General features: G+C 33.9%; 1 protein-coding gene across 1 annotated transcript in view; it reads right to left on the bottom strand.

Moving 5' to 3' along the window:
- LOC123524511 (uncharacterized) overlaps window positions 1-8,559 on the bottom strand; it is a 33,018-nt gene extending 24,459 nt beyond the window's left edge. The window contains exons 1-10 of the mRNA XM_045302758.2: window positions 8,403-8,559; window positions 5,083-5,139; window positions 4,493-4,653; window positions 3,858-4,097; window positions 3,347-3,499; window positions 2,871-3,069; window positions 1,970-2,225; window positions 1,557-1,722; window positions 1,009-1,188; window positions 174-323 (exon numbers count right to left, since the gene is read on the bottom strand). Coding sequence (XP_045158693.2) covers window positions 174-323; window positions 1,009-1,188; window positions 1,557-1,722; window positions 1,970-2,225; window positions 2,871-3,069; window positions 3,347-3,499; window positions 3,858-4,097; window positions 4,493-4,653; window positions 5,083-5,139; window positions 8,403-8,454 — 1,614 coding nt within the window. The 5' untranslated portion in view covers window positions 8,455-8,559. The remainder of the gene's footprint in view (window positions 1-173; window positions 324-1,008; window positions 1,189-1,556; window positions 1,723-1,969; window positions 2,226-2,870; window positions 3,070-3,346; window positions 3,500-3,857; window positions 4,098-4,492; window positions 4,654-5,082; window positions 5,140-8,402) is intronic.
- Between the last annotated feature and the right edge of the window lie 6,997 nt (window positions 8,560-15,556).

The following is a 15,556-nucleotide window of genomic DNA, read 5'->3' as shown; positions in this document are numbered from 1 at the left end:
TACGGCTTTTATCTATAAAACATTTTTGGCAGCATGACTTTCATGAAGTATATTATTAAAGATGGCGAAAACTATCCAGTCCTTATCTGTATTATATATAAAATTATTTTACCTAATTGAAATTTAGATGAATCAAGAGATAATGATTGAAAAAAAAAGCATTGTGAACTTACATCTGAGTCACAAGGCATCCGTCTAAAGGCTTCTATGGCTGACAGTCTGATCTCTACCGGGTTTGATTTCAATTTCATACACACTGTTAGCGTTGGTATGGCACGCTTTGCATACCCAATATTTCCAATACCTCTCAGAGCCAGCAGTGTCTGTAAATTTAAACATGTTTTTAATATTCATTCTTCAGATATATGCCCAAAACTACTTCAATACTGTGCCTTACTATGAAACTAGTTTAGCTTATTGTAAAAGTTTATCAGCGGTCTGTTTATTATGCTACTCTTCAGCATAACCGGTGGATATAACTTATAACTGAACGGCATACGCATTCACTTCAAAGACAAGAAAAATGACACATTTAGGCAGTTATAAAGAAAATACTCTCCTGGTCACATGGGCAAAATTAATACAAAACATAGCAAAGTACATACACTCCGGCCAACAACTTTCGCTTTGGGCTTATTTCTATAGGTTAGCTGATTCCCAGCTTGCCAAATTGCTTACAGCACAGAAAGCTAGGTAGATAAAAGAAACCTCTACGGTACTCGAAACCTTCAGTCTTTTTCAGGTAAGATTTCTAACGTAACTCTAACCCGTCGAGACGGGCCGAAATAACGGTAAGCAAGTATATACACATACGTGCATACAACTAATTAGTCTCATCGCACTAACCTTAGGAAGAATGTAATAAAAATCCGTTCCTAAACTATTAATATCTTACTGCCAATGTTTTGTACAAGTTTCAGACGTTAGAAAAAATGGATTTCTGTGACTGATGAATTTCACATGTCTGTTTACGTCAGTAACTTTGATGCTTTTCTATGCAATACTCACTGTTTTCATGTTGTTGTCTTTAACCTTGCAGCCCTTAGACATCTTGTTTGTAAATGCAGAGACAATAGCTTTGACCATGTCATCATTATCGCAGTTACCATGGTGAAGACAATAACTGTGTACCAAAGTTCCTACTGATAATAAGGCTTTCTCGGAAGTGTCTGGCGCATTGATCAGTGGCTGAAAAACAATTTGCTCATACACAGGTTTATAACAACAAATTTAATACGGAGTTTTAACATATACAAAGAATATAAATTCCTTCATAAGATACATACTATAACCTCGAAGCAAGGCCAACACTGAAACCAGTGTAAATAAAACTGCCCTATACATATCTGAAAACTAAAATTGCGAACCTTGGCTCAAAGCTTCTATAGCTTTGTTAACATAACTTAAAGTCGCGTGATAGTAAGACTGTGATCACTTTCCTTCTTCTTTTTAGAATAAAAAAAATACTAATTATTTTAAATCTAGAATGGAATTTTTCGGTAAGTTATTCCATTTAGCTTTAGCTTTAGCTTCACTTTTGTTGCCTTCTTGCTTACCTTGACCGCTTTGAGCATGTCTATCGTTGGATTCTTGATAAAAGAGAGGGTTGTAAGCCACATGTCTGCCTCAACACCAGTGATAATATTGCTGGTTATGAGCTCAGTTATCATGCGCAGGGAGGCACTCGTACCAGCCATCGGTATAGCATCTAAAAAGTACTTCCTGCAAGGTAACAATTGGTTTCAAGTAATTAAAATTTATCAGGACCCGATCTCTAAAATTCTAAAGGTAAGAGAAATAAAAAGATGTTTTAGAAATTTTAAAAGTGTCTTTATAGAGATCCTGCACCTATATATAAAATCTACAGTAACTCAATTTAACAGTATGTCACTTGTTTTTTCAAAATATATTAAGTCTGTGTTCGGATAAACCTAAAACCCGGTAAATTTAAAACAGGAGCAGATTGTACCTAGTTCTGAACACATTGTCTGGGCACAATGTTCCCTCGGTCAACATTTTGTTAATATCTGTTAGGGTATCAATGTCAGCTGATTTCATCATATAAACAAGGTCAGTGAACAGTTTGGGTGTTTCAGGGCGAACTCCGGACTTTGTCTTCTCGCAGATTTCCATCAGTTTACGTGTAATATCCTTACGACTCCTGCCCTCCCCTTCTAAATCATGTACATGATCAAACTTCAGTGAAACTCTTGTTTTAATTGGTGCTGTAATACAAAAGTATTTAAATCACATTGTATAATTCTTACAATGTATTTATGATTTAGAGTCAAAAGCATTTTCTCCTGAGTCAATGCTGTTAAAACACGAACAGTTTAGTTTTTGATAAAGGTGCCTAAATTTTCTAAAGTAAAATTTTCGTACAGTTATGATTTTTTACGAATAGTTTACCAGAACAGATTTTCACACTAAACAAAAACGCTGCGCACAGATCTATGTACACATACATGTACATACCAAACGCTGCACACACATGCAGGAAAAGATCAATCTCTTTATATTTAATTTTAAAGTGTATGTTGTTCTTTAAATTTCCTGACCACGTTGCTGTATTCTTCAACAAGGTTAAAAGGAAAACGCAACTGTATTAAAAAGAAGTAACAGTTTCCCCTGTTGATTAAAAGAACTTACAATTGCTAATAAACAAATGGAAAATTTTACATGAAAATTAATCGTTTTATTTCCTAAATTGTGATATCCTGACATAGATAGATGGAAGTAACAGAAACGAGAAATTCTGAATGCGAAAATGATATACATAATAATGAAAGATACAAGTGCTAGTTTTCTAAAAGGATTTCCCGGCATGTCTCTTTCATGTTCAATAAATGTTACTTTAAAAGCCAGCACACCTGGTGGCTTTGTTCCAGTGGTTGCACTTAAGTAGGTCAGTGACAGCGAGGTGGTTGTGATTGCCCCACTGCTGGCCTGGGAGAACGGGCGGAACATGTGTTGTTCCGTGCACTTAACGGTCTTCAGGAAGCCAGACTGCTTGTCGACCTCATGTACACAGTTATGATCACTCTTCAACAATGGCAGAGACTGGATATCCTGTGTGATATAAGAAACTGTAAAAATGCTGGGTCTCATGATAAAAATAAAGTTAGTATATGTCAGGCCTCATTTCCCACTTCATTTTGGGTAACTGGCTGAAAAGAAAATGACTGACAGTAGTTGATATTAAACCAGAACAGTATAGATTTTTGTCTGTCAGCATACAGAATAAAACTATTAATAGAAGACATTGTATCCGCTAATAACAGAATACTAGTAGTTCTAATAGTAAGATTCTATATCTTTGAGAACAGTAGAAAGATAAATTTCTTACAGATTCTGCAGTGTACGGCACTCCCTGGATGGCAGTATTGTAGCCATGCCTGTCTGTACAGCCAAGCAAGTTCTTTGACTTTCCTATAGAAGTTGTGTACCAGCCAGACTCCCGCACAAAATACTCTGTTTCACACACTCCAGACACATCCGTCTGAAATGAAAAACAATGCATTGTATTTGTTGCATCATAAAGTTTATAAGCAGGAGTGGGATAAAACAATATCAATTAATACAACAGCAAGATCTAGTTGCCATGAGCTGATTCGATGAATAAACAAGATAGTAACGTTTTTATCACTCTACCAATAGTCTGTTTCAAGATCATCTTTGCACATAGTAAATGCGCATTAAACTTACCATCTTAATGTATCATGTATGAAAACATTAGCACCACTATATGTTTTACATATTTGTTATGATATAGTATATGTGAGCTCTTACACTAGTGCTCATGGTTGCTAACCCATGCTAAATGTTACAAAATTTCGCTGAAATAGCCTTATTTGTACCTCTGAAACAGTATGATTTTTCGCAAAATCATCCATGTTATTCTGGATAAGGGAGACAATTCCACGCTTGGCATTCAACACCCATGTTGGTTCAACACCAGAGAGGCATATTTCCTCTATGCCACCATCCTGGTATGAGATCCTCACTGGGAACTTCTCCAGTCCAGCCTTAAAATCTGACACTACTTCCTTCATTGTGGCGCCAAGCGGATCGTATTCCGTCAATGTGACATCACTCAGCTAAAAGGTCAAAATAAGCGTTGCATATAAGCAATATCTAAAATACAAACGGTTTTAAAATGTCCTAAACTTCAGTTATACTGAAGCATATGCAATAATATCCAAGTACAGTAGAAAATTAAAAAGAACACTCTTGGCCAGAAAATACATCATACTACGTCCGTCAAGATAGCTCAGAACGGAGGCCAGGATAGCTCAGTGGGGAGTCTGCAATCATACGTTCGTTTGAAATAGTTATTTGCAGCCAATCCCTGGTTATCGTAAATTGTTAATTACTGGCAGGAAACAAGAAAAGTCTTGTATGAAAAATAAAAGTATTCATGACGTCATTATATAATTAGAATGCTCTTGACAATACGGTTAAAGCATTATAACGCTTGATTTCTAGTACAGACCTTCATGGATATTTCACATTTGGAAAGGATTTCTAGTTGCACTACGGCTGAGAGATGTAGGGAGGCGTGGTCATCAGATGCTCCCTGAACCTGTGTCTTGATGTCTGACTCATACTTGTAGTTGTATGTCTTCCCAGGTACATAGTTGAACTTGTTACTTCCTGTCGAGAACAGTTAAAATATCACTAAATTTATTTTCTAACTCACGTTCTATGAAAACGTGTTTTCTACATATTTGCATACTAGCAATTTGGATATTTCCTTTCCTTTTCTACAGTCGTTTGTATATTATGAAAATACCTGTGTTAGGTAGAAAACATTTAATTTTTATGTTGCGTTTTGTTGCTGTCATGAGCTTGTCAAAGTGCGCCTTGATGTGTGACAGGCATGTAAATTGCTCGACAAAAACGTATTTTATTTCGTATGAATCAAGTGATTGCAAAAAAATTTAAGAATTTCCAATAACACATTAACTTTCACATTTTTTCTAGCTAATATTTAGAAGGAAATAAATAACAAAAATCTTTAAATGACTGAATAAATTAAATTGGTTGAATACAGTTCATATATAAATTGTAACGAATGTTAACCTGTACATGTTCTTGAACAGCTCCTAGCTTCTCTGTCAGCTGACAATTCTATCGGAACTGAAACAATACAATGATATCATTGTTACAGTATTCTCGCACCTATAACTCATGCTGTTTTATCACAGATTGATGACGTAATTTTTTTTGAAAATGTTCACCATAATTAATGCTAAAAGTAACAAAAGAAAATGAAAGCTGGGTACGTTTTGTTAAATGCACCATGCCTGAAAACAAAATTCATAATGTTGCAAGTATAAACATGTTTGCAAGTATCTTTCGCAAGCTTTATTACAACAGCGCGTCTCCGTTTCCCCCATGACTATGATATTTTGTAACAAGGTGTCGGTAACACACTCTTCTCTGACCATCACCTACACGGTCCTAATAACAGTGTTGCTATTTCGATAAGCATGGTAATTTTTGTTGTACAAAATAAGAATAATATTTTTGCATAGTGTGTGTCTGAAAAAAAAAGGTTGAAATAATGAGATTTCAATTTTTCGGTCAGAAACTTTGAGAATTTGGAACTTTGATTGGATATTTCTGTTACATAGTTTTAATACCGTATGTAACCCAATGCACGTGTTAACAAAGTTCATGCTAATACAAAACTAAATTTTAATCTTATAAAAATAGAATTTCAGCCCTTTTTCAATTTCTTTTTTTTTTTTTTTTTTTACTTTTATTTCAATGTTTTGTAACATGTTAAACACAATAAATCCAGATACAACGCTCAAGTTCACAATGTACAATGTACCTGCAGCTGATGAGTTTAACGTGACACCTTCAACTGAACAGACTCATTACTGTTTTGGGCTAACCCTAACCCTAACCCTAAAACCCTAACCCTAACCCTAACCCTAAACTTAAACCCTAACCCTAAATTCTGACTAACACGTTAGCTTACTGTTCCACTTCTTGACAGAACAGTGACATGTCCCTAAGATTTTCCCGTTATAGAATTTATTTAGTAGGTATTCTGGCTAATGGCAAGGCAATAACTTTGTCTATATGCGAATCTTTCAGAACACACACGCGGTAACTGAAACACATGCCCTTTCTGAACAGAGCATTGTTAGACTGACCCCACCCCTACACATTAATAATGTCAGATAGAAATATGAAAAGTCTTATTCAGACATTGGACCAGACATCTGCGACCTCAGTATCTTATTGAGTGTTGTTTTCTTTCTGACTGATAAAAAAACATCTTAAGATATAGAGAAGATCAAGAGAAAATAAAAGTTTAGAAATCATAACAGTCAAGTATAATCGGAAACAGTGACAGTACTTTAAACATCGTTCCAAAGGGTAAATCCGTACATAGTTTAATATGTTCTACTTAAGCGTTCAGATTAAAGTTGCAACAACATCAGTGCGAATTAAATGAGTCATTGTCCAGAGTGCAATTTGAAAATATCAGTCATGTGTTCGCCGCAACACTTACAATGTGGAGATGTTTGTCGAAATCGTGATATATCACGATGTTCTTCAGATATTTTTGTTAACATAATCATGATATTATCAGATATTATTGTCAATTTAAAAATAAAAGATAACTAAACTGCACTGTAACATAAACATGCACTGACACTTTGGGTCTAGACCCTCACCCCGCTCTACCCCGCCACTGTCATCGGTTAGCCAAGATCTTTTTTTTTCATTTTAAAACGAACTGAGCTTAGGTGGAGATCATAGACCATGTTTTGTTCCAATTTCACCATGTTTAGAAATGTACTTTTTACCATTAATTCTTTTTATATCATATAGATCATTGGTTTTAAGAAGTGATATTTAAAAACATTTTGAAAAACATGTTGAAATTGTAAAAAAAAACACGTTCTATGTTCTCAATCTATTTCGCTTTAGTTGGCAGGGGCGGAGAAGGTTGGGTCCTGAGTACAGGTGCCTTTGTATAAACATATACGTTTTAACAATTTTTAATAACGCATATTTATAATCTCATTAATTGTTTATCAATCTTTTATCATTTACTTTCAGGCCTTTATAATTGATAACCACTTTTCGATGAGTGTTAGTGTGTGTCCCAATTTCAAGGTTCACTCTGAGCTTGATAACCTTATATCATTAACGGCTGATAAACCAGCATATCTAATTGGTTTAAATCAACAACTTCAAATCACATATTTGTTGGATATTTATCAATGATATGATAACCGTTATCATTAATTATCAAAATTATTTTGAAATAAGTCCTCATTGTCCGTGATGTAGATCACTGTGACAAAAGAAGTGCAGTCTCTAAACCTGTTAACTATCACGCAATACCATTTCAAATGTTTTGACCAATACAATGAGTGAAAGAAAAAAATTTGAAGGAAGAAAAATTCTTCATTTCAGATGCCCGAACGTATACGGTAACCGTATCATCTCTTGTTACTGACTATTATTGTCATGAAAGCAACTCTGTATTTTTTATCATTATACTACACAAAAGTGCTAACCTACCGGTCTGAAAGTGTTACCTGTCGGTTGAAAAGTGCTAACATGTCTAATGACTATCAATTGGTACCCTGCCATATTAAATTTTGTTGTTGTTATTAAAAATGTTCAGTCTTCATACGGTCCAAATTTCATTTCCGCTAGGTTTGGGGGGAAATGCGCAAAATAACACGTCCTTATTATTTAATGTAAATATTAGAATGACTGGTCAGCTATTTTGATCAGAAAATAATTATATCACATTATTTATGCTTTCTTATGGCAGCAAGTGAGACCCACAATGAACAAAGAATTACGAATAGACAGCAAATACACGCAAGTAGAGAACAGTTCATTTAACACGAAAACAGAAAAGAAACAAACAAAGAAACAAATAACAAAACAAAAACAACATTGAAACGCATGTGAACATATGTACAACTGTTCGGCCTGTCATAACGCATTTTAAGGCATTGGATTTTCTTATTAAGTGTTAAATTTTTGCAAGAACGTGTTCTTCGGCGGATTTATTAAAACTTGCATATTTAGAATATATTTGTAATATGAAATGCGCTAATTTTACAATCCTGCAAGGTTTTTTTATTCAACATATTCTTTACAATCATTTTCCATTGCTGATTTCCTATGTTAAAAAATAAAACATGCAGAAAGACATTATTTCTTGAGAAAGCGCATGGAATCGGAATATTTACTGTTTTTTTTTTGTCTTGAAATAAAACACAAGGGGGCATAAAACTGATAACAATAAATTTAAAATTAATATCTGTGTTTTTCAGTCAACATGACAAGATTATATAAATTGTGTTAAACTACAACATTTTCTATATGTACATGAAGAAACCAAATGCTACACTCACCTGCGTGCACTGTTACAAGCAGAACGCTCAATAAAACAAAAACCCGCTCCATCCCGGAGCCTTTTTTTCAATGTCCTTTTTTCTCTCCAGTGACCATATAATATCTATACAAATTTGAGCACACTTCGTCAACTGATCGCTCTCACACAATAAGTGAGTAAGGTTTAATGTTCAGCCTTTATATATATCTTGGTTTCATGCGCAATTGTAAAAGTTTCAAAGTCCATTCGACCTAGTTAGTACCGGCTGAATCAGCGAACATATTTCTCTTTCTTTTTCAAAAGTTTCATTATCATTTATGACATTATCATGTGCATAAGACTTATTTATATACACGCCTATATCAAAGTTGAACAATAAAGATTAAAAAACAACTTGTGTATTATACACGGGGTCAGAATGATACATGATATGAATACATGTTGATATCAAAATTGCACCACTTAAACGTAAGTCAAACGGGAATTCAATGATCAAAAATAGTTTTTGTAAAGGACAAACGAGTAGGCTGTCCCACCGCAAGATACAGAGAGCAAAAAGCTTATATAGTTTCAATCTACAAGCCATGTTTTTATAATAGTATAATAGCTACATACTACACGAACATTTCTGGGCAAAACTAAGATTGTACAGCACTGGTGTTTTATATGCTTGCAAGATTAAGATTTAACCCAAATAAATGTCCAAGTCAGGCCTGCACGCACTTCCGTCGGAAATGACTAGGTTTAATGCGTTGCGGAGCTATAAGTTAAAGCGGCAGATATAGCGGATTCAGTCTAGGTGAGAAATAATCTGACCACGTCATGCCAAATTCATATTCCAAGTATGTCATGTCACAAATCTTATTTTAATACTACCGAAATTCTGAATCAGTGTTTATCTAAAGATACCTATACGACAATGTATATCACAGTCTGAATTTTATAACGATGCTTAGTACAAATTAAGTAGGATTCTTGGGGACCGTATTCTTCTGAGACACACTACATATATAATGTTAGTCATTTTAAAGTACGGTAAGTCATTATATTTATGCGACGATGGGGCAGGTTGAATTCTCCGTGAAAAGTAGCTCTAAAATCGCCAAGGGACGGACTGGTTTTTATAATTGTCCCATGTCCTACTACGTCGTGCCCGTTATGATATTTTCTCGTTGCTATGACTTCTGTCAGGTCATAAGGTACGCGCGTTTACAGTTCCGTATGGTTCTGCGCGTTTAGACTCACCTGTGATTGTTTTGCCACTGGCCATCCCAAAACGGTGCCCTGCAATGTTCCCTCAACACGTATGCGCACGTATGCAAATAAACTAAATAAACATATGTTTGTGTTTGTTACTTCTGTGTTTTATAATTGCATTCATTTGTGTTTTTGTATATATGTACTCAATTGGTGTGAACATCTTTACATTTACAGATACCTCTGTTCCCCTGTGGTGTGTTGTATGGATGACTGCGTTCTTTGAATGTAGCTTTTCGTGTTGGACTTGTGTCTTCTTGCTTATGCTTGTGTCGGCTTTTGATTAAGGCCTATGCTATTTTGAAATTATGAATTAGGTGGGTGGGGTACATGATATTATTTCTGAGGAATTTCGAAGTTTCTGTAAAACAAACGTTATTTCAATGTGACAGTACATCAAAACCATGAAGTGCTGAACTCTTACTTTAATTAAAAAAGTAAAGTGGGAAAAGTTATCAGTATGTTCGTGTCACAATTTTCGGGGTAAGTATTTTCTATAACATACATAATAAAGCTAAACTATCCGTGTAAATGAGCTGAGAGCTATTTTTCTATTTCCGTTTATTACTTTTCTAAAAAAGACATTACAATTTACCAGGTGTTGGCAACATTTGTCATTTTTGTGCACATGCCTTTACACATGAAAGAAGTCCGAACTATAGGTATGGTGTGCAAGAAGGGCCTGAGCGCTTACGTAGTGCTCATTTACAGGGATTGTACTGCTCGGATAAATATAACTTTATCATAAGTCCGCAAAGTGCAACAAAAGAAATAGCAGTATTAATTTTGTAATAAGATTATTTATTTACAAGGTATGTCTGACAAATGACATGAAGAATTCTAACTGACCTTTTAGAAAGCTGCATTTTCAAGTACCTGAAATTTTCCACTTTGGTTAAAAAAGATTTTTTTACAATAGATAATGACCGACTACAGAAGGTAATAAGAATACCCTTGACCTAGAGAATGCTACAATCTACTAAACTTCAAAGTTTAAGTTTAAAATTATATTGAACACGTTTGCTTTAATTTAAGGTGAAAAATAAACTAGAACTCTATGATAAAAATCGAATAGATCATTTCGGACATGTTAGACAGCGAGAAAGCAAACATATCGTACGTATTGTTTAGCAAGGATGATTTGCACTGTGAATATATATTTTTTACACTTAACATTTAATTCCACGAGTACTCACACATAATTATACATATATATGTACCTTTACCTTTTATACATTAGGAATATGTTTGTTTTACATGTAAGATTAAAGCATTAACCCCTCGTGAAAATATAATGCATGTGGCGTTAACTGTTGATATATAATTGTAATATTATATTTTGACGTTACATTGAAACAAACAAACCCTTTTTGCATATTCATTTATATAAAAATATAAACAAACAAACAAACAAAAACGGGAACAATGTTTATTTCGTTTGATTGTGAGTAACACCGAAACGACACAATGAATTTTTCCCAGGTTTTGTTGGTGGGGAAAGGCTCCAGGTGCTCCTCCAGACATTTTTTGGGGGCTCAGACTAGTACTTAGAAAAAATGTGAAAGCAGTTACTTTTATGCCTTTGTTTACATTTCAAACATGACGATTCACATATACGTTCAAGAATGTAAGTTTCCGACGTGGTAAGTATCGTGAGAGTATCAGTTATGTTCACGAAATTTAATTGAATATTATGTTATATACTTTCAAAAGAAAAACGTGATGGTCATGGTCGCTGGCTTCGAATTCCTCGCCCATCACAGACGTGGGATCAAAAATTCACTTGAGGTGTAAAACTTTTCACGTAAGGAAGCCATCCAACTGAGGTTAGTGTCTCGATTACAAATGGTTTGCCGAATACACCATACTTTTAATTACAAAAGTTTACACACCATGTGGGTCGGAAAGCACGAAATTTACGTTCTTGAACGTATATGTGAATCGTCATGTTTGAAATGTAAACAAAGGCATAAAAGTAACTGTTTTCTTGTTCGTGGTAAGGATCGACTTGTGATTGTCAATGTTCCCGATACGGAATATATATGAATGTATAAACAAGAGCCGTTTCATCTTACAGGACTTACAAGAACATAGTAAGCGGTTGTTTATTTATTGTATTTATGTTCTAGTAACCTTTGACACTGATTTCGAGGACAGGCCGGGTTTGTGACATATACATGTCTGTTGTTGGGCTGGAAAAAGATAGGTCCAAAATTTAAACTAAAAGCTATGTTGCATACATTTTTCGTTATTTCTGTGCAGACAATTCGGTTGTTTAAAGGTTAGAATATCAGAAAATTACAGGAAATAAAACATATCTTTGAAAAAGTCCCGATCTTTCATCATTTGTTTGGTTGGCGCATGATTACAAATTTAATGTTAGTAGGCCGTGATGTCCATGAAGCCGTGTAAAGTGATAATTTTGATGACACGTTGGTTTTATTTTGTAATTGTGAGTGATCGTTAAGTGATCAGAAAGATCGGACAGTGGGGTGTTATAAAAAAGTGATGCTTTATTTAGATTAGAAAGTCAATCGTACTCTACAATAAGGGAATCTAAGGTAAAATACTCCTTTTATTTCGTTCACTGAAGAAAACATGGCGGACATATTTTTGTAAAACAGCGGTGCAAGTGTGATTCGTGTAACACAGTTTAACGACGTTTTCTTAGAAAACTAACGCTCAGCTCATTTACACTGACATATCCTTGATTGAAGAATATATATATTGTATATATATGAGAGACTTACGGTACTAAACACTTACCCCGAAAATTTCTATGCATTTTCTTCTAATGAACTGTTGGGACATGTTTTTGAGGGTATTTGATACTTTATAATTTATTCGGAGATACATTTTTTTTATTATTATTAGTTTCTTTTTGATCCCCGTGCATTTCCCGCGTTGTTACGACAATCTCAGTTTTACAAAGGAATTTTGCAATGTCAAAATAGCATAGGCCTTAAATATTTCTGTTTAGATAATCTTGAAATAATATTTTCTTTCAAAATCTTCATTGTTTTTATTTTTGGATTGTACATTTAAAGCACTTTTGAACTGTGATACACACAACATGGATGCTGTATTAATGTGTTGTCGTCACCACCACCACCACCACCACCACCAACAACAACAACAACAACAATAATAATAATAATAGTAATGATTATAATAATAATATTGATAATGAAAATTATAGAAAGAATAATGATAATGTCCAAGACATATTCCAGCCAAGTCGTACAAATTCTGACTCCAGTTATGCCATGTCAAATTCATATTACTTAATACAGTAGTCATGTCAAGTCAAGTTCATTCTATATCAATGCCATTAGTCTATCTATACAATGCACAGGGATACTCTAACTTCGCACTCAAAGTGTCATGTCAAAATTACACTCTTTTTCTACAAAGTCAAACTCATTCTGTAGACAAGTCATTTCAGGTTGATACATAAGTCTTGTGGCTTCAAATTCCAACTCTAACCATATCCTGTAATTAAGCTATATCATGCTAAATTCATAGTTAATATATACCAAATTATAATCCAGCCATAACGTGCTAGATTTTTGTTTTGTTTTGTTTTGTTGTATTTAACGTCGCACCCTCACATGATAGGTCATATGGCGACACTCCAGCTGTAATGGTGGAGGAAGACCCCAGGTGTCCCTCCGTGCATTATTTCATCACGAGCGGGCAACTGGGTAGAACCATCGACCTTCTAGATTCATACTTTGGTAATATCATATCATACTCTTTGGCGTCATGTCATGTAAAATCCATACTCTACCCATACCATGCAAAACTTACGCTCTAGTTCTGCCATGTTCATACTCAGACTGGTTACGCAAATTCTTACTCTATTTATATCAAATTCATATGTTATTCGTGTCATCAAAAATAAAATTTCAGCCATCTCATGCCAAAACCAGACGCTAGCCACTTCATGTCTGACATATTAAAGCCATCACATTCTCAGTCGTACCCGTTGAACCTACAATTGCAAGCTGCCTACATCAGTTTTTTTTTCAGTTTCTGGTTACACACTCTGATCTAGGCGTTCTCTATTATCGAAACGTGTTTGATATTCACAGAATTATAATTTGACTTTAACATGACCTGATAATTTGTCACTTTTTTGACATTATTCGCTACTGTTTTATGTTCTTATTTAACGATGAATAAGTACAGTCACAGTATTATCGTATTCATTCTTCTTAACTGAAAGTTAAACCATATGACGGTCAAAGTACAACCTGCTTATAAATGTGACTCTTTCTATTTAACTTTGTTTTTTTTGGTCAGCTTATTTTATAATCCTACTCCTTAATGCATTTGGAAACATAAAATTTTCAACAATAATAGTTCATTAGTTGTTAGGAATTCCAAAAGTTATAGGTTATCTAACAAAATGTTGCAATGACTGGACCTTTTCACTTGATATACCATCTTTTCAGTTAGTCTCAAAATGATTTATTTCGAGTATATTTTGCATGTTACCATAGTTAATTGTTTGAACATTTTCTATCAAAGGTTACTTTAACGTAGTCACAGTTAATAGAAGCTAACGTTTTATTACACAACAATTTATCATTAATTTATCATATTTGATTATTACATAGTGTAACAATTGATAACAAAGTTGAATATACATTATAAAATACTGCAGTACATCAGATTGTGTTAAGATAACATGAATGGTTAAACCATTAAGATGACACGCACTTGTCAAATACCCTAATAACACAGTTAATTTAAGGGAATTGTGTTTCATAAATGTGATACCAAGTCATTGTTTTAATTGCTTAATATACACTGCACTAGGATAAAAGTATCGCATGTAGCGATTCAGTTAGTAAAAATGCCGTACTCTCACACTTCTCTACATAGAATTCTAGCCGTTGATTCAAGAAATTTTGCCAGTCAATTTTCCTTAAATCTGAAGACTTACAAAGATTAGAAGGAAAAACTTTATTTGACAATCTGACCTCTGTCAAGTTATTGAGTACACTGGTTTAGTGATACCTGAGATTGAGCCAATTTAGTATAGGTTAGTGTTAACAGTAAGCATTTATCAAATTAAATTGGTCTGGCGCGGCCAATGTCACTGGACAAAAATAATTTCAAACACTAATATGTTTTATATGTTTTATCTTATCATATAATTCGATCGAGTATCTATCGCTTTATATGTTAGAGACTTTTTTCTCAGCAGAAAATTATTTCATTCACACCAGTTGAAAATAGGACAAGTGTTATGATATAACACATTATATAATATAGAACGGACACCATATAATAAAGTATGGACATAATAAAGTAAAGAATGTATATAATGTTATAAGTTGTCTACATGATGTAAATATGTTTCTACATAATATGACCAAAAATATCATAATATTGCTACAAAAAACACAACATAAAACGATATAATCACATAACATAAGTTTGATAAGTTTTGCACAACATGTAAACATTTCGGTACATAATGTAATAAAAAACAAACAATATAATAGATTTTCATGACTACAAAAGACAGTGCCGGCATTCCATAGTTTATAGTTCATATGCATAGTTACTGTTAGATTAACGAGTCAAAAAAGTTATTTTACGAAAAATATAAAATATTTGGCAACCGTGACAGAACTAAACCAGTGTAATTCAAAACGCCTGATAATTTAATCCCCAATAGTAATTGACAATGCATTCGTTCGTATGACTGTCTTTGACCCCCTTGTGTGACCATGATAATAGATAATAAACAAGAGGGCCATAGTGACCCAAAGTTGCCCACTTGAAATTGACAATTAGGCCTTGAAATAATTTAAGCTAAACAATTTGTAAGAATTTAAGAAAGGATCTTATAATGATGTTGATGAAGATCCATAAAGCAGTTCATGAAAAGAAGTCGTTATA

Source organism: Mercenaria mercenaria, chromosome 3, assembly GCF_021730395.1.
Source record: "Mercenaria mercenaria strain notata chromosome 3, MADL_Memer_1, whole genome shotgun sequence".
Taxonomy (NCBI): domain Eukaryota; kingdom Metazoa; phylum Mollusca; class Bivalvia; order Venerida; family Veneridae; genus Mercenaria; species Mercenaria mercenaria.
Note: the sequence above shows the minus strand (reverse complement) of the source record. Positions and strands in the feature narration are given on the sequence as shown.